General features: G+C 51.4%; 2 protein-coding genes across 3 annotated transcripts; one reads left to right on the top strand and one right to left on the bottom strand.

Annotated features, from left to right (window-relative positions):
* Positions 1-9,053: 9,053 nt before the first annotated feature.
* On the bottom strand, positions 9,054-15,551 carry atg4a (autophagy related 4A, cysteine peptidase). 2 transcript variants are annotated; one of them, XM_083696702.1, is made up of 13 exons: positions 15,513-15,551; positions 14,149-14,259; positions 13,907-13,978; positions 13,620-13,718; positions 13,274-13,375; positions 12,936-13,008; positions 12,106-12,185; positions 11,506-11,765; positions 11,203-11,281; positions 10,595-10,740; positions 10,317-10,373; positions 10,046-10,157; positions 9,054-9,959 (listed from the first exon to the last, which is right to left on the bottom strand). In XM_083696702.1, the coding sequence occupies exons 1-13, from the start codon at positions 15,520-15,522 to the stop codon at positions 9,895-9,897; spliced, it is 1,266 nt and encodes a 421-aa protein (XP_083552828.1). In that variant the 5' UTR covers positions 15,523-15,551; the 3' UTR covers positions 9,054-9,894. The 2 variants fall into 2 exon arrangements, 1 of the variants encoding a protein (XP_083552828.1); XR_014554973.1 differs by lacking the exon at positions 9,054-9,959 and having other exon boundaries at positions 10,078-10,157; positions 10,516-10,740.
* A 200-nt stretch (positions 15,552-15,751) lies between these two features.
* tmem185 (transmembrane protein 185) lies at positions 15,752-20,223 on the top strand. Its single transcript, XM_083696745.1, has 7 exons — positions 15,752-16,112; positions 16,728-16,904; positions 17,101-17,308; positions 17,715-17,798; positions 18,311-18,487; positions 19,371-19,494; positions 19,665-20,223. Exons 1-7 carry the CDS (start codon positions 16,075-16,077, stop codon positions 19,907-19,909), a joined length of 1,053 nt encoding a protein of 350 aa, XP_083552871.1. The 5' UTR covers positions 15,752-16,074; the 3' UTR covers positions 19,910-20,223.
* The last annotated feature ends 422 nt before the right edge of the window (positions 20,224-20,645 follow it).

Genomic DNA, 20,645 nt, shown 5'->3' with positions numbered 1-20,645 from the left:
CAGAGAGATCAGTCAAGAAGATGGTGACCATTTCACTGTGAGAGAGTAGATGGTTTTTAATCACGGTTTGTCTCATCACCAAGTTCTGTATGTGTGTGTGTGTGTGTGTGTGTGTGTGCGTGTGCGTGTCAACCAGGTAAGTGTCAGACAGTGAAACCAGGTAAGTGTCAGACAGTCAAACCAGGTGAGTGTCAGACAGTCATTGGCCCAGTTCCATTGACCCACCTTGGCCCCTCCCCCAGCTCCTACCTCCTATGATTCCTAGGCCCTTCACCTAGCTCCTAGCTCCTAGCTCCTAGCATCCCTAGGCCCTTCACCTAGCTCCTAGCTCCTAGCTCCTATGATCCCTAGGCCCTTCACCTAGCTCCTAGCTCCTAGCTCCTACCTCCTATGATCCCTAGGCCCTTCACCTAGCTCCTAGCTCCTAGCTCCTACCTCCTATGATCCCTAGGCCCTTCACCTAGCTCCTAGCTCCTAGCTCCTATAAGGTCCCTAGGCCCTTCACCTAGCTCCTATGACCTAGCTCCTATGACCTAGCTCCTAGCTCCTATGACCTAGCTCCTAGCATCCCTAGGCCCTTCACCTAGCTCCTAGCTCCTAGCTCCTAGCTCCTATAAGGTCCCTAGGCCCTTCTCCTAGCTCCTAGCTCCTAGCTCCTATGTCCTCAGTGTTCACCAGGGCCTGTCCCATGTCAGTAGGTGTTGCCTTGTCAGACAGTGTTCCTGATCTGACACAAAGTGTTTTTAAGAGTAATCTGATGAAAATGACTGTAAAATAACAGTGATAGTGGCTAACACTGATGACACTTGGTCACCCAAAGCAGTTTTATCACAACGGTTATTGATGATAACATGAATATTAATTGATATTACACAACTGTTGTAATTATGATTAATTACTACTTCAGTAATGATGTAGCCTTGTACATCATGTACATCATGCTTACCTTTAATCATCCCTTTTTTGTAAATATTGTAACAGATTGTGTTATTTCCATGCACTTTAAATCACCTGTATGAATGTAATGATGTATTTATTTATACATTTATTTATCTGTAAGACGTTGCTGATGCTTGCTGAGGACATATCATTGATTGCATCTGTAATCGGATATCATTCAAGTCAAACAATGTTTGGTGTTGAATTGACAAATTGCGATAAAATCAAATAATGTTCTGAATTCAAAATGACTTCTAAACTGAACAGGGGAACAAATGGAACTGATCCTGGACCAGAGCTGAGTTCCATTTGACCCCCTGAGCAGCACAGCAGGGTCTCTACAGTGGCCACATGTCAGAGTTTGAGTTTGATGACTTGGTCACTCAGGGGCTTTACACACACAGGGCCGACCTGAACCATACTGTGCTGCTCAGATATAGATGTGTCACATTGTCCTCTCCAGCACTGATACAGCAGCTATGGTGGATGTGTAACCAGGCCAGCTCAGTTCAGCTCAGCTCAGTTCAGCTCAGCTCAGTACAGTCAATGAGGGATGCAATATGAGTTGATTGGAGTGTTTTAGACAAACTTCCCTAATGAGTGGGTCCCTATACCAACACTGACTTAACAACATAGGCTTCTGATACAAGTAATTCAGTAAAGAAACCTAACATCCACAAACTGTCTTGGAGAATCACCGACAGCCAAGACAAGTGGATACATTAAGCTGGGTTGTATTTTCAGTGGAACATCCCTTTAGGCCTAAAACCTGTTGAAGGTGAAGCTTTCTGTTGTAGAGCAATGTTGAATTAGAGAGAGGTGAATACAACTGTGACTCATCCTTCTCTCAGAAGCTGCTCCATCTCAGGCCACCTCCCTTGTGAAAGGTTGTGAAAGTATGCCCATGAGTCAGTGACCATAATGAAGTTGGTTTTAGGGTGTTTTCTGCCAAAACAAAAACCTTATTTAAGAGTGATGTTTTCATTGGAGTTGTAACTAACTAACTGAGTGTAACCAGCGGGGTTTGAACCGGAGAACTCCAGCGGGTATGCCACAGACGGAAACCGTTATATCAGGAGGACATGTTCTATGAAGGCTATCTGGACTTAGTCGTAGGCAGCTACCTCATCACGAGAGGGTGATTCCAAATCACCTCCGCTACATTGTGCAAATACCATAGCACGTCCCACGTCTACTGGCAACGTTCCCTTACTGCATGTTAACATACTACACATTGGTATTACTGGTTAGACCAAAATATGAGCAATTTACTTGTGGATGATCAACTAATTAGTTCCGATTGAATGTGTGTGATTGGAGCGTTCTGAGGCGGACGGTGAACGCGCAGGTCGGGTCGGATGTTTTCCAAATGCGCCCTCACAGCGAGGTAGAGCCGTGCTGTTTGTTGAACTTGAAAATGTGCGACGACGGTTTGATCGCCACGACTTAATACCCGAACAGGTGAGGAAAGTTACTCAAAGAGATTTATTTAACCTCCAAATGAAAGTAGACTACGTAAACATGAACATATACTGAGCGCTATTAGTCTCGTTCTCTCGTTTTTAGATTTTGATAAAAACGGCGCTATGATGGAAATACGGGAGGGCAACAGCGGAGGGGCTTGCAAGCATACCTGCGAGTCACCTGCCCCGAAATCACCATCACTACTACCGTCTTCACCCGGCAGCAGCGGTGCTCTCTCTCCGCTACAGCAGCCTGCGTTCTCGCCTCTCCATGTTCCCCCATCGGAGAAGCGTCTCCAGCCCTTCCAGACCCACGGACCTGCCGGCTTCCAGGCTGCTGTCCTACTTTCCTCCCAGGCTGCTGTCCTCCCCTCCTCTACCCCCTCCCAGGCTGCTGTCCTTCCTTCCTCCCAGGCTGCTGTCCTCCCCTCCTCTACCCCCTCCAAGGCTGCTGTCCTCCCCTCCTCCCAGGCTGCTGTGCTCCCCTCCTCTACCCCCTCCAAGGCTGCTGTCCTCCCCTCCTCTTCCTCCTCCAAGGCTGCTGTCCTCCCCTCCTCTACCTCCTCCAAGGCTGCTGTCCTCCCCTCCTCTACCCCCTCCCAGGCTGCTGTCCTCCCCTCCTCCCAGGCTGCTGTCCTCCCCTCCTCTACCTCCTCCCAGGCTGCTGTCCTCCCCTCCTCCAAGGCTGCTGTCCTCCACTCCTCTACCCCCTCCCAGGCTGCTGTCCTTCCTTCCTCCCAGGCTGCTGTCCTCCCCTCCTCTACCCCCTCCAAGGCTGCTGTCCTCCCCTCCTCCCAGGCTGCTGTGCTCCCCTCCTCTACCCCCTCCAAGGCTGCTGTCCTCCCCTCCTCTTCCTCCTCCAAGGCTGCTGTCCTCCCCTCCTCTACCTCCTCCAAGGCTGCTGTCCTCCCCTCCTCTACCCCCTCCCAGGCTGCTGTCCTCCCCTCCTCCCAGGCTGCTGTCCTCCCCTCCTCTACCTCCTCCCAGGCTGCTGTCCTCCCCTCCTCCAAGGCTGCTGTCCTCCCCTCCTCTACCCCCTCCAAGGCTGCTGTCCTCCCCTCCTCTACCTCCTCCAAGGCTGCTGTCCTCCCCTCCTCTACCCCCTCCCAGGCTGCTGTCCTCCCCTCCTCCCAGGCTGCTGTCCTCCCCTCCTCTACCTCCTCCCAGGCTGCTGTCCTCCCCTCCTCCAAGGCTGCTGTCCTCCCCTCCTCTACCCCCTCCAAGGCTGCTATCCTCCCCTCCTCCCAGGCTGCTGTCCTCCCCTCCTCCCAGGCTGCTGTCCTCCCCTCCTCTACCTCCTCCCAGGCTGCTGTCCTCCCCTCCTCCCAGGCTGCTGTCCTCCCCTCCTCTACCTCCTCCAAGGCTGCTGTCCTCCCCTCCTCTACCCCCTCCCAGGCTGCTGTCCTCCCCTCCTCCCAGGCTGCTGTCCTCCCCTCCTCTACCTCCTCCCAGGCTGCTGTCCTCCCCTCCTCCCAGGCTGCTGTCCTCCCCTCCTCTACCTCCTCCAAGGCTGGAGACATACGTAAAGCTGGTTACCTCCGGAAGCTCAAACGCAATCACAGCAGGTTCTTTGTCCTCAGGGAGCACAGCCACAGCGGGCCCAGCCGTCTGGAGCACTACACAAGTGAGAAGAAGTTCACACACGGGCTGAGGTCTGAAGGCGACACTGGTGGGAGTCTGAGTCCCCCTAGGAAGGTGTTGTACCTGTCCCAGTGCTACAGCGTCACCAGGAGGGCCGACCCCAAGAACAAGCACCTGATCGCCCTGCTCACCAAGGACGAGTATGTCGTCATGGCAGCGGAGAGCGGGCGGGAGCAGGAGGAGTGGTACCTGGCGCTGAATGAACTGATGACGGAGGAGAAGATGAGGAGGGAGCACCAGGAGGACACGGAGCTAGACGATGGGTACTGGACCCTCTCCCCTGGGACCATCTTTAAGGAGGTGTGGCAGGTGACTGTGAAGCCTAGAGGTTTGGGCCAAATCAAGAACCTGATGGGGGTGTGCCGGCTGTGTCTGTCAGCCCGGTCCATCCACCTGGTGCGGGTGAGCAGTGAGCTGCCCTCTGTCACCCTGTCTCTGATGAGCGTACGGCGCTGTGGTCATGCTGACAGCCTGTTCTTCCTGGAGGTGGGTGGCTCTGGGGGTCAGGTGGTAGAACAGGGTTGTGGGTTCCATTAACAAAGGTAAGGAGTATGAGTAGACCTGCCAAATACTTGTAGTGGTTTTTACTGATGTCCATTTAGTTTATGAATTGAACAAGTGATTAAAAATGGTCATTCTGTTACCAAATCGGTAACAGAATGACCAAATCAAATCAGTAATGGAATTACTGAAGTTGGCTACATTCACTTATTGTACAGGTACAGAACCTAAAAGGGTTCTTTGGCTGTCCCTGTATGAGAACCCTTTAAGGAAGCCTTTTGGGTAACAGAATGACCCCTTTTGGGTTCCATTTAGAACCGTCTGTGAAAAGGGTTCTACATGTACCTCAAAAGGGTTGCTCATGGAACAAAAAAGGGTTCTTTCACCCTCGACAGCTGCAAAACAGTGGGAAATCATACAGTGGTAGTTACAAACCACTGCATCAACATCCTCATCTCATGCTCGAAATGGAGACGTCATTGTTGTTGAGTACAGTGGGGAAAGCAAAGCCAGCCAATCACACGAGAATGATGAGAATACATGTTGCACACTTCTACAAAAAAGACAATCAAGGGATTTACGTTTTCATTTTGCAGAGGCTGTCTTTCAGGCAAACTAGGAGCAGATTGGTTAAAACACATTCAATTAAGAGTTTCAAAGGCATATCATATATGTTGATAAAATAATACATTATTACCGTAATTATTGTCTTTTGTATATTTCGACATTTGTGTCCCTATTTTGGGACTGGGAATGACACTCAAATCCAGAAATGATGCATTTCTGTAGGGGACCCATGCAGTCATTCTGTTACCGTCATTCTGTTACCGAAGGTAAATCCACTTCACTTACTGCAGCTCAACAACCAAAAGAGATATTTTCAAACTTAAGGTATCATGATTGCTAACACCCCACTCTTTATGCAGACATGTTTGAATCTTAATTTGGAGCAGCTATTTAACAGAGTTTTGGGGACACGTGGTTTCATAAAAAACCCAGGGAGATTTTATGGTCATTCCGTTACCAAACTTTGAATCTGCACATTTCTCAAAGTATTTTTTTTTTTTTTTAAATGTTGATTTGTTAGAAGTAGTCCTTGTGCATAGAGTTGTATGGTTTGTTAAACTTTGCTTTCAAGGCTTTTTGTTTGGAAAGAGTTTGTTTGAAAGAGTCCCAGCAGTTACCGTGGAATTTCCCACGTGTGTTTTCATTTAAGTCATTTAGGAGACGCTTTTTCCACAGGGATTTACAATAAGTACATTTGTCTGAGTAAGTGAACCAACTCTACATCAGTCAGCGTAAGAAAAACCTTCAATAACAACAAGTGCCAACTGCGGCAATCGCAGTGCTGGAGAAAGGAAGAAACTTTATTTCTTTTTGGTGATTACTTTTGTTCTGTATGTATTTGATGTGTTTCAGGTGGGTCGATCGGCGCCCCAGGGTCCGGGGGAGTTGTGGATGCAGGTGGACGACCCCTGGGGGGTCCGGCAGGCCCAGCAAGTCCACGAGACAGTTCTGGAGGCCATGAGGGCGCTGAGGGCCATTCCTGACTTCAGACCCCGCTGTAAGAGCCAGTCTTTACTCACACTGCCGCCGGCGCCCGCCCCCGCACGCCGTCACCACGGCAACCTCCCGCCCAGCCGTGTGGGGCTCCAGCGGTTCTCTGTCAGGACAGAACCGGACCGGACCGGACAGACAGAACCGGCTGTAGGGAGACCGTTGTCTGAGACTGGAAGAGGAGGAGGTGGAGGTGGAGGTGGAGGAGGAGGAGGAGGAGGAGGAGGAGGAGGAGGAGGAGGTGGAGAGGGGAACCAGCCACTCAGGGCTGGGAGAGAGGCCCTGACCAGTGGGCCCAGTGTGGAGGCCAGTCCTGGGAGAGAGGCCCTGACCAGTGGGCCCAGTGTGGAGGCCAGTCCTGGGAGAGAGGCCCTGACCAGTGGGCCCAGTGTGGAGGCCAGTCCTGGGAGAGAGGCCCTGGAGACCAGTGCTGGTCTGGGGCCTCGTCATGATGCTGACTACACCCCCTGCAGCCCCTCACAGCTCAGTGTCCATACCTCCACCAGTCATCACACCCCTAGACAGGCCTGCCATAGTCCTGTAACACCCAGCACCACCCCCACCCCCTATCAGACCCCCAGACCCCCCCAGCCTCAGTCCCCCTCCCCCCAGCCCCCCTCCCCCTCCCAGCCCCCCTACATGATGATGTTTCCACAAGATGGCTGCCTTTGTTCCCCAGCCAATCAGAGCCTGTGTGACAGAGACTCATCCCTCCAGGATGAGTACATGAACATGTGTGTGAGCAGCTGGATGGAAGACCTCACACACACTTCAACTGAGGCTCACACACACACCTCACTTGAAGCTCTCTCTCTCACACCTGAGGCTCAGAAATCCTACTTCTCCTCATCCTCGTCTTCCTCTCTCCATCCCTCCTCCTCCCAGAGAGTGTGTGATGATGATGAGGAGGAGGAGGAGGAGGAGGAGGAGGAGTATGTCCCCATGTGTTCCCCTGGTGGGCTGTCCTGCTCTGGGGTTGACTGGGGCAGGAGAACTGGTCCTCTCTGGAGCTCTCCTCTACCTCACAGTACCTGTGATTCCCCCCTCCACACCCCCCACCTCAACACCCCTGTACCCCCCCATACCCCCCACCTCAACACCCCTGTACCCCCCCACACCCCCCACCTTAACACCCCTGTACCCCCCCATACCGCCCACTACAACACCCCTGTATCCCCCCACACCCCCCTCCATACCCCCTACCTCAACACCCCTGTACCCCCCCATACCCCCCACTTCAACACCCCTGTACCCCCCCACACCCCCCATCACAACACCCCTGTACCCCCCCATACCCCCCACCTCAACACCCCTGTACCCCCCCATACCCCCCACTACAACACCCCTGTACCCCCCCATACCCCCCACTACAACACCCCTGTATCCCCCCACACCCCCCTCCATACCCCCCACCTCAACACCCCTGTAACCCCCCACCCCCCCCATCACAACACCCCTGTACCCCCCCAGACCCCCCACTACAACACCCCTGTACCCCCCCAGACCGGCGTAGACCTCTCCCTACCAGGACGCTCTGGCTCCCCTAGAGGCTGGCTGTGCTCATGTCTTCCACTCTGTAACCAGGCTGATCGTGACAGTGAGTAGGTAGACAGGTGGCATGGCTATGCTGCTGTTGTATTGGTTAATGTGTGTGTGTGTGTGTGTGTGTGTGTGTGTGTGTGTGTGTGTGTGTGTGTGTGGGGGGGGGGGGGGATAAAGTTTGTTATGTGTATGTGGTGAGAATCAGAGAGGTTTAACACACATCACATTTGCATTATGGTGGTGGTGGTTGTGGTTGTTGTTGTTGGACTTCCCCAGGTTTGCAGCTGTTGTACAGGAGTGTGTGTTCTGTATTAGCAGAAGATCATGTTTGTCCTTTAATTGTCTTTATGTTCATGAATGGAAGGAGAGAGAATGTCCCGTGTTCATCATCCATCGTTTACTGAAGGGTTCTGTTCTGCTACCCCCAGCAGCATGCTGGGTAATGAAGAGATGTCTTATTAGGTGATGTCACTGTTTCATATCTGGGATTAATGATTAAAGTCAAGCAAATGTCCTCTTCTCTCTCTGTATTTATTTGTCCCCTTCCTCTCTGAAGGTTCTTCTAGTTTTATTAGCTGTTCCCTCTCTGATCAGTATTAGCTGTTCTCTCTCTCTCAGATCAGTATTAGCTGTTCTCTCTCTCTCAGATCAGTATTAGCTGTTCCCTCTCAGATCATTATTAGCTGTTCCCTCTCAGATCAGTATTAGCTGTTCCCTCTCTGATCAGTATTAGCTGTTCTCACTCTCTCAGATCATTATTAGCTGTTCCCTCTCTGATCAGTATTAGCTGTTCTCTCTCTCTCTCAGATCAGTATTAGCTGTTCTCACTCTCTCTGATCAGTATTAGCTGTTCTCACTCTCTCAGATCAGTATTAGCTGTTCTCACTCTCTCAGATCAGTATTAGCTGTTCCCTCTCACAGATCATTGTTAGCTGTTATTTCACAGGTCTATAAACTACACTGACACAGTCCACATCCATCTGTACCACTACGAATGAGTGTGTTTGACAGGGAGGCAGCATCAGCCCTGAGAAGACGGAGACAGACTGTGTTTAAATATCTTTATTATCAGGCATATTTACATGAAGGTGTCGGGGCATTCCCTATCGCCCCTCCAATACCAAGATAAAACCCCTTCACCCAATCATTGCACAACATAAATATCATAAAAGTTTTAGAGCGAGGCACTTGTCTTTCATAAACACGTTATATTGTTGTTTGTTTGTTTTTTAACACTGTAAAACATGTCCGTTTTCTCCTCACTTCAGGAGGTAGTGGTGATGGCTTCTTCACGCCTGCGTTCACTCAGGTGCCCCCCGCCCCCCCGATCACTCAGGTCCTCTCCCCCACCCCTCGATCACTCAGGTCCTCCCCCCCCCCCGGATCACTCAGGTCCCCCCCCCCCCCGGATTGTCCTCACCCGGGTCCTCTCTTGTCCGCTGGCAGGAGGAGGAGCCTATGAGGTGTAGTTTCACTGTCAACTCTTACAGACCAGTTTATACAACTGGACCAGTCCTTGGACCAGTCCATACCCTTAGACCAGTCCTTGGACCAGTCCATACCCTTAGACCAGTCCTTGGACCAGTCCATACCCTTAGACCAGTCCTTGGACCAGTCCATACCCTTAGACCAGTCCATACCCCTAGACCAGTCCATACCCTTAGACCAGTCCTTAGACCAGTCCATACCCTTAGACCAGTCCTTGGACCAGTCCATACCCCTAGACCAGTCCTTAGACCAGTCCATACCCCTAGACCAGTCCATACCCCTAGACGGTACGGCTCCCACAGGAGGCCAGGTTCATACATAGACGGAAATATAAAACACAGACACCAAGAGTTCAACAACATTCCCATTCATCTCATGTAGGAGCAATCCTGATCGCTAGGCTGTTTCATGGTGACATCATCAAGGTGAGACAGTGCAGGCTGTTTGCATACAGTATATTTCCTTATTCCTTATATCCATCCAGTCTCGTACTGTGTGTCTCTGACACAACTAGATGCTCAGAGAAAGGCCTGTTCCTGATTGGTCCTTGTCACTAGTTGGTTCACTGGTGGTGGTTTTTGTTGTTGTTGTTTTTTGCAAAGTGTTGATCAGTTTGTGCTTGGTGTTGCTGTGAGGCACTTCTATAGCCCACTATGGACCGGTACCAGGTACCAGTAGAGTTTGGACTGGTACCAGGCGCAGGCTGGGTAGAGGGAAGAGCAGAGGGCCCACTGCTGGGCGGGGGGGAAGAGGATGGCGCTGGTCAGACGTTGAGAATCTCAAACTCCTCCTCAGACTCAAACAGCTTGTCGGTCGACTCAATGAACTCTGTTGAAGAAGAGCAGACAGCTGCAGTACTAGGTTTAGACTGGGATGTGTGTGTGTGTGTGTGTGTGTGGTGTCCCTCCTCCTACCTGCTCCGGTGGTCTGGACCTCAGGCTTGGTGGGGGGGATGAAGGGGGGCCAGTGGGGAGGGTGGTTCTCCACCAGCTCAAACATCCGGAGATTCCTCGTCTTCAGAATCTCCTGACAGGGCGACAACCAGCCACATCACATGACATCCAGGGGGTAAATCACATGACAACCAGGGGGTAAATCACATAACAACCAGGGGTTAAAAAAAACAATAAAACATAGCATAGACAGTGACCAGTGGACCAGTGTGGCAGTGTGTGTAAGTCCTACCTGCTGGACCAGGTGACACCAGCTGTCAAAGTCCTCCTCCTTCTGACAGAAGAAGCCCTGGAGACAACACACAGGTCAGACACTGGTCAGGGCAGTGGTCAGGGTGTGGTCAGGGTGTGGTCAGGGTGTGGTCAGGGCAGTGGTCAGTGTGTGGTCAGGGCAGTGGTCAGTGTGTGGTCAGGGCAGTGGTTGATCTCACCAGTGCTACAGAGGGGTCCAGGCTGGTGATGTGTGGTCAGGGTGTGGTCGTGTTGTGGTCAGTTTGTGGTTGATCTCACCAGTGCTACAGAGGGGTCCAGGCTGGTGATCTTCATGCGGCGAGGGGTCCTCTGCCAGTGGTAGGTGTGGTCGTCTACGGAGCTGCCCGTCTCAGATTCCACAGCTGTCTGGGTGGTGTGGGGGTCTAGATACAGCAGCTCCTCTCCTGCGCAAGGAAGAGCAGTTATTCACAAATCTTTACGTGTTTAAATAACGGTTTACAAATACAATTCAAGAGCTGTTTGTGTGTAGATAGTAAACTACATTTAGTGTTTTTTGTTTATGGATCATGGTACACATTTGTGAGTTGTACTCTATTTATTTACAATAATCTATGTCGATGCCCTAACCTTAGTCCTGGACTAACCTCTCCCCTAACCTTAGCCCTGGACTAACCTCTCCCCTAACCTTAGCCCTGGACTAACCTCTCCCCTAACCTTAGCCCTGGACTAACCTCTCCCCTAACCTTAGCCCTGGACTAACCCCTCCCCTAACCTTAGCCCTGGACTAACCTCTCCCCTAACCTTAGCCCTGGACTAACCTCTCCCCTAACCTTAGCCCTGGACTAACCCCTCCCCTAACCTTAGCCCTGGACTAACCTCTCCCCTAACCTTAGCCCTGGACTCACCTATGGAGCCTATGAAGTAGTAGGCCAGGTTGGGTTTCCCCCCCAGCACCCCGCAGCACTGGGGCATCTTAAAGCACTCCTGGAGGAGAGAGAGATGAGGACCATCAACACACACATGCTTAAAGACATGTGACATCACTACATGACCATCAGGGATATACACATGCTTCCAGATGTGTGTTGGTACACTGTGCATACCACACACACACACACACACACACACACACACACACACACACACACACACACACACACACACACACACACACACACACACACACACACACACACACACACACACACCTTGAGAGCCTGGATGTAGACGGGGTTGATGTGGTTGATGCCCATCCTGAGAGGGATGACCAGGAGCAGAGGCCTCCAGTCGGACTGGGAGCACTGGGACTGGGCGTGCTGGGAGTGGGGACAGGGGGGGGCTGTGTCTCTAGGCGTCTGAGAGGAGGCGTGGTCTGCTGCCTCCCCAGGAGAGAAGACGTCCCCCCAGCCACAGGGACGGGGGGGGCGCGGCCTGGCCTCCCCTTTGCCTGCCTGACAACACTGCTTCTCTGAGAGGAGGGGGAGAAGGCTGTCACGGTGAGCTCTCTCACTCTCTGTCTGTCTGTCTGTGTGTCTCTCTCTCTCTCTCTCTCTGTCTGTCTGTCTGTCTGTGTCTCTCTCTCTGTGTCTCTCTCTCTGTCTGTCTGTCACTCTCTCGCTCTCTCTGTCTCTGTGTCTCTCTCTCTAAACCATAAAGGTAATTTGTTTTAAAAGTGTGTGTGTATTATTTTCTAACAGGAGAATTTACTAACCCATTTACTTGTCCTTGCTCTGTCAGAATGAGGGAGAGAGGGAGGGAGAGAGAGAGAGAGAGAGAGAGAGAGAGAGAGAGAGAGAGAACACACTTACTGATGTCCTCGATGACGACAGTGTTGTCCATGGAGACGTACACAGCCAGAGAGTTCCAGTCATCGAACAGCGCCAGCTTCCTACGCAGGAGAGGAGAGAGGTTCTCATCTACCACACACACAAATACACACACGTCTACAACAGCCGAGGTCAGAGGTCAGGGAGGGAGGTAGGCAGATCGGTAGGGGTGTAAGTAGGTAGGTTAGTCGGTAGGTAGGTAGGTAGTCAACTAGGTAGGTGGGTAGGTAGGTGGATAGGTAGATAGGTTAGTAGGTAGGTAGGTGTGTAGGTAGGTAGGTAGGTGGATAGGTAGGTAGGTAAGTAGGTTAGTAGGTAGGTAGGTGTGTAGGTAGGTGTGTAGGTAGGTAGGTGGATAGGTAGGTAGGTTAGTAGATAGGTGTGTAGATAGGTAGGTAGGTGTGTAGGTAGGTAGGTGGATAGGTAGGTAGGTAAGTAGGTTAGTAGGTGTGGAGGTTATTAGATAGGTGTGTAGATAGGTAGGTAGTGGGTAGGTAGGTAGGTAGGTAGGTAAGTAGGTTAGTAGGTAGGTAGGTAGGTTAGTAGATAGGTGTGTAGATAGGTAGGTAGGTAGGTAGGTTAGTAGATAGGTGTGTAGATAGGTAGGTAGTGGGTAGGTAGGTAGGTAGGTAGGTAGGTAAGTAGGTTAGTAGGTAGGTAGGTAGGTTAGTAGATAGGTGTGTAGATAGGTAGGTAGGTAGGTAGGTGGATAGGTAAGTAGGTTAGTAGGTAGGTAGGTAGGTAGGTGTGTAGATAGGTAGGTAGTGGGTACAGCATACAAGTAACATTTGTTCTGTAAACAACCTACTTACTTGAGCACCTGGGCCACAGTGTTGGGTCCATACCACTCTCCCACGGACTTCCCCTCCCCGACCCCCATCTGAGCTGCAACACAACCACACGTCACTACACAGCTCCCTAGGTACAGCAGCTCCCTAGGTACAGCAACTCCCTAGGTACAGCAGCTCCCTAGGTACAGCAACTCTCTCTCTAGGTACAGCAGCTCCCTAGGTACAGCAACTCTCTCTCTAGGTACAGCAGCTCCCTAGGTACAGCAACTCTCTCTCTAGGTACAGCAGCTCTCTCTCTAGGTACAGGGCCGGGTTTAGGGCTAAGTTAGGGCTAGGGCTAGGTTTAGGGTCCCTCTTACCCATCTGGTGGATGGAGTAGCAGCTGTCCTTCCTGTCCAGGAAGCAGTGGAGGATGCGGTGGTACTCCTCAGGCTGGCCTCCCTCTGGCCTCCACCTCCACGCTGCAGCAGGGAGGGAGGGAGGGAGAGAGAGAGAAAGGGAGGGAAACTGAAGTTTTTTAACCTATTCACAGAATACTCTCAAACACCCTCTCAAACAGAATACTCCTCTGCACCCCCCAACACACACACACCCCCCCTACCACCCCCACCTCACCTCACCTCTCCCCAGGTAACTCCCTACCACCCCCCCCCCCCCCTCCTCACCTCTCCCCCCCCTACCACCCCCACCTCCCCCCCTCCTCACCTCTCCCCAGGCGCCAGGAGACCAGGGCCTGAGCCAGGATCATCTGCCCACAGCGGAGCATGCATCCCCAGCCTGCATCTGAGGACGGGCCCGTCCCTCCTGGAGGACAAAATAACTGTCAGAAAAGTAACCCAGGTACTCAGCCACCACTGGCATCCCACCCGTGATATGTGGACTCAATCTGGCATCTTATTCAACCTTTATTTCGCCCGGTAAATCAGTGAGGCCTAATTCTGTTTCACTCAAAAGTGATTTAATCTCAAAAGTGACTTCTCTGTTCTACTCACCTATAGGAGAGAACTTCCTTCTGTAGCTGAACCACAGCCTTGAGTGGATATCTGACAGGAGCTCTGATTTCTCTGTGAACACAGAGAGAGAGAGAGAGAGAGAGAGAGAGAGAGAGAGAGAGAGAGGAAACACTTACTACTTACTTTTCTGAGAACTGTCAGGCAAAATGGAAACAAAATATAGTTATGGAATATGATGGATTGGACAGCTCTATAAACTGCCCTTCCACCATAGCTCCTACCTGTCTTGACATCATAACGCTCCCCAAGAACCCACACAGGTTCGTCAGAGTCAGGCAAGTCTTCCAGGAACTCGGAGAACGCGTTTATCTGGTTTTCATACTTGGCATAAACTGTGACAGGACAGAGTGAGTCAGAGATTGTGATTGTTGTCTGTCAAAAGACATTTGTATTGCCTGTGTAAGTTGTGTCCTTTTAAAATCTTTAATGGTGTAAATAATAGTGATAGTGTATATATTCTGTAATCTGGGCACCCTTGAAAAGAAGACCTCGGTCTCAAAGGGACTTCCCTGAATAAAAGTATGAATAAATAAATAGAAACACATACAGGTGATAAACATCCAGCTGATGACTGTACAGATCAGAGATTACAGAGATGAAAGGTCACAGAAGGGCCCTGGGGCAAGTCATGATTAAGGGGTTCGGGGCCTGAGTCGATGTCTGTCCAATTAATGTCGAAATCGTTAGAAAAAGTTTTATATGACAAGCGACACAAGACTAATATCTATTATGATCGCCTGTGCACCACATAACATCCAACAGACATGCACAATAGAACAATAATCTGACTCCATTCGCTATAAACAAACAAAGGCAAAATACGGCGTCAGTTCATGATAGATGAACAGCCACGGACAAGACCGCGGTTGGACCCCGGCCGGGAGAGCAGGAGCCACGGACAAGACCGCGGTTGGACCCCGGCCGGGAGAGCAGGAGCCACGGACAAGACCGCGGTTGGACCCCGGCAGGGAGAGCAGGAGCCACGGACAAGACCGCGGTTGGACCCCGGCCGGGAGAGCAGGAGCCACGGACAAGACCGCGGTTGGACCCCGGCCGGGAGAGCAGGAGCCACGGACAAGACCGCGGTTGGACCCCGGCAGGGAGAGCAGGAGCCACGGACAAGACCGAGGTTGGACCCCGGCAGGGAGAGCAGGAGCAGGGTGGACAAGACCGCGGTTGGACCCCGGCCGGGAGAGCAGGAGCCACGGACAAGACCGCGGTTGGACCCCGGCCGGGAGAGCAGGAGCCACGGACAAGACCGCGGTTGGACCCCGGCAGGGAGAGCAGGAGCCACGGACAAGACCGCGGTTGGACCCCGGCAGGGAGAGCAGGAGCCACGGACAAGACCGCGGTTGGACCCCGGCCGGGAGAGCAGGAGCAGGGTGGACAAGTAAGCAAAACAGGCCAGCAAGAACAATAGCTAGCTCAACGTGCACATTAGCCGGGGTTCTTTCTGTGTGTAAATATGCGACAACCGACATCTTCATTAGACGCATTTGAGCTCGACTGGTAGGTCGACTTGATAAGAGATGAGAATGTCAAACTGAACGGCGCGTTATAGTAGAATAATATGATTTATCATTACCTGCCTCCATCCTCCGGCTGTCATCCGTGTTAAAAGACAAGCAGGATACAAACATAAAGCGCTGCCTCTTGGGTAATGTAGTTTGAATACGTCTATTATTCCCAGCAAACAATGACATTTTGACATGATTATAAACTACATCTACCGAAAGCACTTTCAGGTAACGAAACCAAGTGAGGGTTTCCAGCCGTCAAAACATTACAGGGCATTGTGGGTTTTGTAGTTAGTTTAATGCGAGAACGGTCAAAGTCTTTCAGTAGTAGTTTGATTCCTTATTCTCAGCCTTTTATCAATAGTTTGGGCCACTTCGGTATTGTTATTTTCGTGCTTTGTTGGTAACATTGTAGCACACTGCTGTCCGTGGTTCGAAAATAGCAACATTGTAGCCATTCTTCCTGCTGTCTCGCTACATTGTTGCCAATGCCGACCGACGTTCGACCACGTCGACGCGTCCAGGAACAACGACAGGCTAGCCAGCTAGCTACCAGTTTGACGGATGAGAAGGATATCCTCTTGCGTTTTATTTAATCAACTATGATTTAGAATAATATCGGACCTAGTTATGAATCTGCGGGGATTCTTTCAAGATTTCAATCCCAGGTAAACCTCAGTATGAAATATGCCTGGATACTGACTTTAGATGGATAACGTTAGCTTGCTTTGCTAGCTTAGCTAACCAGAAATGGCTGGCTGTGATGTTGGATCCAGCATCTCTTTGCTCTTGTAAATAATGCATTTCGGAGAGGCAAGCAAACATCAATAACTAGTTACATATGTACATATTACAATACATATTACATATGTATTACCCTGTACTGTACCGAAGCTTGTCATATAGGGATAGTTCTACTCCACGACTGGTAATAGTTACTACTAATACATAATACATCTGCCATTTAGCGGACGCTTTTATCTAAAGTGACTTACACTGCAGTGAGTTCACACATGTCAGTACAGATGGTCCCAGCGGGAATCAAACCCACAACCTAAGCGTAGTTAGCGCCGTGCTCTACCCACTGAGCCCCAGAGGACCACAAGGACTAGCTAGTCTCGCCTCGTCTTTAATGATGAGAATGAGAATTAGAATTATTTCATTTGGCCAAGTATATTTGCACATACAAGAAATTGACTTGGTGAGGTTGGTGCATGGGACATTAAAAAAAACAAACAACAACAGAGCAGCTCACAGCAGCACATTGTGTCTCCTGTCTTCAGTAAGTTCCTGATCTACGCGTGCCTGCTGCTGTTCTCCGTGCTGCTGTCCCTGCGGCTGGATGGGGTGATCCAGTGGAGCTACTGGGCCGTGTTCGCCCCCATCTGGCTATGGAAGCTCATGGTCGTCATCGGAGCCTCGGTGGGCACCGGGGTCTGGGCACACAACCCACAGTACAGGTGTGTGTATACCCAAAAACCTCTGCCTGTCTCTCTGTACTCTGCCCTGTCTGTCTGTCTCTCTGTACTCTGCCCTGTCTGTCTGTCTCTCTGTACTCTGCCTTGTCTGTCTGTGTTCAATGCTGTTCACTGTAGGAGCCAGTGATTCATTTGGTATAGGGCCCATGTGTCATGTATTTCATGTGTGTGTGTGCAGGGCCGAGGGGGAGACGTGTGTGGAGTTCAAGGCCATGCTGATCGCGGTGGGGATCCACCTGCTGCTGCTGGCGTTTGAGGTGCTGGTGTGCGACCGCGTGGAGAGAGGGACGCACTTCTGGCTGCTCGTCTTCATGCCGCTGTTCTTCGTCTCGCCTGTCTCTGTCGCCGCGTGTGTGTGGGGCTTCAGGCACGACCGCTCACTGGAGGTCAGTCGGTGTGTGTGTGTGTGTGTGTGTGTGTGTGTGTGTGTGTGTGTGTGTGTGTGTGTGTGTGTGTGTGTGTGTGTGTGTGTGTGTGTGTGTGTGTGTGTGTGCGGTTTTTAAGAGAGATTTAAAAGAGGACACAGAGTTTGCCATTCCAAAGTCTAGGAGCCCTAATGATATCTCTCTCCCCCTCTCTCTCTCCCTCTCTCCCTCTCTCTCCCCCTCTCCCTCTTCATCTCTCTCTCTCTCTCTCCCTCTCTCCCTCTCTCTCCCCCTCTCCCTCTTCATCTCTCTCCATCTCTCTCTCTCTCTCCCTCTCCATCTCTCTCCCTCTCTCTCCCTCTCTCTCTCTCTCCCTCTTCATCTCTCTCCCTCTCTCTCCCCCTCTCTATCCTGTCTCCTCTATCAGTTGGAGATCTTGTGTTCCGTCAACATCCTCCAGTTCATCTTCATCGCTCTGCGGCTGGACAAGATCATCAGCTGGCCCTGGCTGGTAAGACAGACCCCCCCAGTAAGACAACAGACCCCCCCCCTCCCCGCAGTAAGACAACAGACCCCCCCCCCCGCAGTAAGACAACAGACCCCCCCTCCGTAAGACAACAGACCCCCCCCCCTCCCCTCCGTAAGACAACAGACCCCCCCCCCCCCCCCCCGTAAGACAATAGACCCCCCCCAGTAAGGCAACAGCCCCCCCCCCCCCCCCACAGACATGTTTATCTGGCCCTGTAAGGCAACAGCCCCCTCCACCACAGACAATAGCCCACCTCACAAGCAGGGATGTTCAGCCACACTGGACAACAGTCACCAACCATCAACGTACACAGTAAACCACCAACACAGACTTGACATGCTTACCTCTCAAACACTCCAACCACCAAGCTGCTCTTTCCATACATGTTGAGTGTGTGTGTGTGTGTGTGTGTGTGTGTGTGTGTGTGTGTGTGTGTGTGTGTGTGTGTGTGTGTGTGTGTGTGTGTGTGTGTGTGTGTGTGTGTGTCTCTCCAGGTGGTGTGTGTTCCTCTGTGGATCCTGATGTCGTTCCTGTGTCTGGTGGTCCTCTACTACGTCGTCTGGTCAGTCCTCTTCCTGCGCTCCATGGACGTCATCGCCGAGCAACGCCGCACACACATCACCATGGCGATCAGCTGGATGACCATCGTCGTGCCCCTGCTCACCTTTGAGGTACAATGTTGCCAGGGTAACACACCTTCGACACACAACACAACCCGCTGACCTCAGTGAGCACTGGCGAGCTTTCTAGTTATCAATCAATCAATCAATCACACTTATTGGTGTAGCAGTTTTGAGTCACTTTCATCTGTTTCAACAGACTGAAGACCCATCTCTTTAGGGTACACCCAGGCTCCTCCTCCTCAGACCTCCCCACCCCCTGACCCCCTGACCCCCTTGTGTACATCACCTGAACTATTACCCTTTCTCCAGCACTGTGACTGCTGATGGCACTTGTTCTTATGGAAGGTTTTACTTATGATGACTCATGGATAGTTGGTTCACTTACTCAGACAAATGTACTGGTTGTAAGTCGCTTTGGATAACAGTGTCTGTTAGTGTCTGCTAAATGGATAACAGTGTCTGTTAGTGTCTGTTAGTGTCTGCTAAATGACTTGTATGTTAAATGTAAAAAAATGTTTAGCCTGCTCATGGTGTTGGGAGTCTTTGCTGGTTACGATGTTAGGAGTCTTTACTGGTTACGGTGTTGGGAGTCTTTACTGGTTACGGTGTTGGGAGTCTTTACTGGTTATGGTGTTGGGAGTCTTTACTGGTTACGGTGTTGGGAGTCTTTGCTGGTTACGATGTTAGGAGTCTTTACTGGTTACGGTGTTGGGAGTCTTTACTGGTTACGGTGTTGGGAGTCTTTGCTGGTTACGATGTTAGGAGTCTTTACTGGTTACGGTGTTAGGAGTCTTTACTGGTTACGGTGTTAGGAGTCTTTACTGGTTACGGTGTTAGGAGTCTTTACTGGTTACGGTGTGGTTAATGTATTCTCCTTCAGTAGAAGTTGGGAACCACGGTAACTGATGGGTGTCTCTGATTGGCTCCTCAGATCCTGCTGGTCCATAAGCTGGACGGCCATTACAGCTCCAGCTACGCGTCGGTGTTTGTGCCTCTCTGGGTGTCACTGGTCACTCTCATGGCCACCACCTTCGGACAGAAAGGAGGAAACCACTGTAAGTGTCTATCTATCTATCTATCTATCTATCTATCTATCTATCTATCTATCGTCACAGTGCATCTCTTAAATGTTTTTAGTCATTATGATGTAATTGAATCTGTCTGACCTGATGCTCCTCCTCCCTCTCTCCTCTCCTCCCCTCCTCTCCCCTCCTCCTCCTCTCAGGGTGGTTCGGGATCAGGAAGGACTTCTGCCAGTTCCTGTTGGAGCTGTTTCCCTTCCTGCGGGAGTACGGCAACGTCTCCTACGACCTGCACCACGAGGACCCCGAGGTGTCCGAGGAGATGCCCGCACACGAGGCCCCCAAGATAGCCCCCATGTTCCGCAAGAAGACGGGCGTGGTCATCACTCAGAGCCCGGGGAAGTACTTTGTCCCGCCTCCCAAGCTGTGCATCGACATGCCTGACTAGCAGCAGCTGCCAGCAGCTGATCCTGAGCGAGACTGACTTCCTGCTCACATCAGCAGGGCTGGACAGACCAGAGGCTGGCTGAGTTCCAAACCCACTCCTAGTTCCTTGCTCCTTGCTCCTTGTTCCTTGCTCCTAGCTCTTAGCTCCAAGCTCCTAAACCAATAGCTCATAACTCCTAGCCCCTAGCTCCTAGCCTCTGCTGTAGAGCTAAAGGGTTGGAGTAGGTAAAAGCAATTAGCAGAGTGCAAGATGGAGCTATTAAGATACTGCTTAATCCTATCCATTTGTCTCAGATCTACAGTAGTGCCTAGGGGTGAGGGTTAGGGACTAGGGGTTAGGGGTGGGGGTTAAGGACTAGGGGTGAGGGGTTAGGGGTTGGTTTGGGACTCAGGAGAGGGCAGTGTGTGAGTCCTTCCCCTGCGCTGTGGGACCTGACTGGGCTTGGACCCCTCCTGACCAGAACCTGACTGGGCTTGGACCCCTCTTGACCAGAACCTGACTGGGCTTGGACCCCTCCTACCAGAACCTGACTGGGCTTGGAACCGTAGCAGTCTGTGGAACATACAGCACTCCTGTAATCAACATGTGTTTTCTACGGACCATGAACAGACAGGCTGAGTCTCAAAGTGTGATGTTGTACTTTGTGTTTCCTTTGTGGTGTTGTGGCCAACAGAAGAGGGAGATGTGTGAGACTGAAACCTCCCAAACCTCGTCCTGTCCTCCTCCTCCTGTCCTC

The sequence above is a fragment of the Argentina silus genome (assembly GCF_951799395.1).
Source record: "Argentina silus genome assembly, chromosome: 2".
Taxonomy (NCBI): Eukaryota; Metazoa; Chordata; class Actinopteri; order Argentiniformes; family Argentinidae; genus Argentina; species Argentina silus.
The sequence above is the reverse complement of the archived record's forward strand: the minus strand, read 5'-3'. Positions and strand labels throughout refer to the sequence as shown.

Bases quoted from the DNA above. Each gene is read 5' to 3' on its own strand.
- atg4a (XM_083696702.1), bottom strand. The intron at 13,979-14,148 runs GTAGGAGCTATG...CTGTGTTCACAG, and splicing joins GCGTTATGATGTCAAGACAG to AGAAATCAGAGCTCCTGTCA. The intron at 11,766-12,105 runs GTAAGTGTGTTC...CCCTCCTCTCAG, and splicing joins TGTCGTCATCGAGGACATCA to AGAAGCAGTGTTGTCAGGCA.
- tmem185 (XM_083696745.1), top strand. From the start codon at position 16,075: ATGAATCTGCGGGGATTCTTTCAAGATTTCAATCCCAG. The intron at 16,113-16,727 runs GTAAACCTCAGT...TCCTGTCTTCAG, and splicing joins TTTCAAGATTTCAATCCCAG to TAAGTTCCTGATCTACGCGT. The intron at 17,309-17,714 runs GTCAGTCGGTGT...CTCCTCTATCAG, and splicing joins GGCACGACCGCTCACTGGAG to TTGGAGATCTTGTGTTCCGT.